We start from the raw sequence: 2083 nt of genomic DNA on the forward strand, positions 1-2083 counted from the left end.
CAACAGGTGTGTCTTCAGTCTGGATTAAACTGACCCACTGACTCACAGAGCCTGACAGACAAAGGGAGACAGGTGTGTCTTCAGTCTGGATTAAACTGACCCACTGACTCACAGAGCCTGACAGACAAAGGGAGACAGGTGTGTCTTCAGTCTGGATTACACTGACCCACTGACTCACAGAGCCTGACAGACAAAGGGAGACAGTTGCACAGTTTGGGTGCAGCCACAGCCACAGCTCTGTCTCCTCTGGTCTTTGACCTGACTGTAGGATGACCAACAGCAGCTGGTCAGCTGACCTCAGGGCTCTGGGTGTAGGGCTGCACAAGGTGAGCCCACAGAGTTTAAACATTTAAAAACTATTAATAAAACCTTAAATTTTACACTGAGGACAACAGGGATGGTATAAATGAATGAAGGGTGTAAAGTGGGCCTGGCAGATTCATGTCTCCTTGGTTTTGTCACAAACAGGCTGCAGTGTTTTGTACAGAACTCTGGTCCAGCCCTAAAGACAGAGAATAATCTAAACACAACGTGATAAATGCATGAACAGCTCTCTGAAAGTCAGTCAAAGGAAGATAAGACTTTATCTTAGCAAGTGTCCTCAACTGGAAGAAACTGGCTTTGGTAACGGTGCTAATAAGTTTTTAAATGTAAACAGAGAGTCCACCGTCACACCCAGATTTTTCACAAACGGACGATAAAAAGAGGACAGAGGTCCGATCACGCTGCCCTGCCCAGGCAGGGGATCACACTGACCAAACACCAGGATCTCAGACTTTTCCTTATTTATCTTCAGAAAATCAGCTCTGAGCCATGCCTGAACATCACTGAGACGGTTCTGTGGCTCCATGTCAGCTCTTTGTGTTCTTTTAAGAAATGTTTAATCATGTGTAACTCTGCCTGCATCAGGTCCATCCTGCCAACAAACCGTGTCAGCTGCAGGTGGACAATAACTTCACACATAAAGGACACGTTGGAGACAGGTCTGAGGTTAGGCWGCACCTTTGAATGGAGGTTGTTGTTTTTAATGAGCGGATGGACCACAGCATGTGAATTTATGAAAGTTTAATGTTTATCAGTACATGACAGAAAATAATGAAGTTTATGTGCTAATGTCTTGAGAAGGACCTGAATGTGAGGGACGTCCTGTGGTTTGTGAAGGAACAGGGTGCGTCACCTGTAGCAGCAGGTGGTATTTGAGGATCCTCTGCACAGGTTTCAGCAGGTACGTCTCCAGGGGTAAGGAGTGATGCAGACTCGTCTGTCGCTCTTGGAAGAAACAAACCAGACTCTGGTTTTTCATGCAGTCCCTCAGCACCGCCACTGAGCTGTGAGAGGCAAGGAGAGCGTTTCAAAATAAACCAGTTTCACTAAGTTCTTTAAAACAAACCAGGAAGAGACGTCAGCTGCACTCKTTACTGACAGCAGGTGGAGAGGACAGGAGGATGAAGGTTACGGTCCTCAGAGGAGGAGGTGCAGAAAGAAAGGACAGGTGGACGAGTCCTTCAGCTGTTTGRAGTTTAACAAACCTTTAGAGACTGTAGAACATGAAGTCATCATTCTGCACAAACACAGACCACAGCAGGAAGACAGAGAACCTCCAACACCAACAGTAAGATGTTGTCTGAAGTTAGGGAGTTATTTAATAATAAAGCACTATTTATACTGTATAACACAATTATTGTTCCACATTTGATTTATTGTACAGAGGTCTGGGGAAATGCATGTAAAAACATTACTAATCCTATTTTTATTTTACAAAAAAAAGTCATAAGAATTATTACAAGAAAGCATTACTATCACCCTTCTAATTTATTGTTTCATCAGTTAAAATGATTAAAGTTTCATGAGTTGGTTGATTATAACATTCTGCAGGTTATGTATAAGGCTCATAGAAATGTTACCTTCAAACATCCAATCACATTTTAAGAGGGAAAACTTATAATCTGAAGGGATTACAAATGTTTGTTAATCCGACAATCAGAACAAATCTGAAGGACAGATGTCAATGTCAAATTTATTTATATAGCACTTTACAACATGCATAAAGATGTACCAAAGTGCTGAACAAGAACAACACAAA

At 42.5% G+C, this 2083-nt stretch overlaps 1 protein-coding gene across 1 annotated transcript in view; it reads right to left on the bottom strand.

The window, feature by feature from the left end:
- Positions 1 to 2083, bottom strand: part of plekhg2 (pleckstrin homology domain containing, family G (with RhoGef domain) member 2) — a gene marked incomplete at its 5' end in the record, with an annotated part of 36239 nt that overhangs the window by 26175 nt on the left and 7981 nt on the right. The window contains 1 exon segment of the mRNA XM_014029728.1: positions 1178 to 1328. Coding sequence (XP_013885182.1) covers positions 1178 to 1328 — 151 coding nt within the window.

The sequence above is a fragment of the Austrofundulus limnaeus genome, unplaced genomic scaffold, assembly GCF_001266775.1.
Source record: "Austrofundulus limnaeus strain Quisiro unplaced genomic scaffold, Austrofundulus_limnaeus-1.0 Scaffold946, whole genome shotgun sequence".
Lineage (NCBI taxonomy): Eukaryota > Metazoa > Chordata > Actinopteri > Cyprinodontiformes > Rivulidae > Austrofundulus > Austrofundulus limnaeus.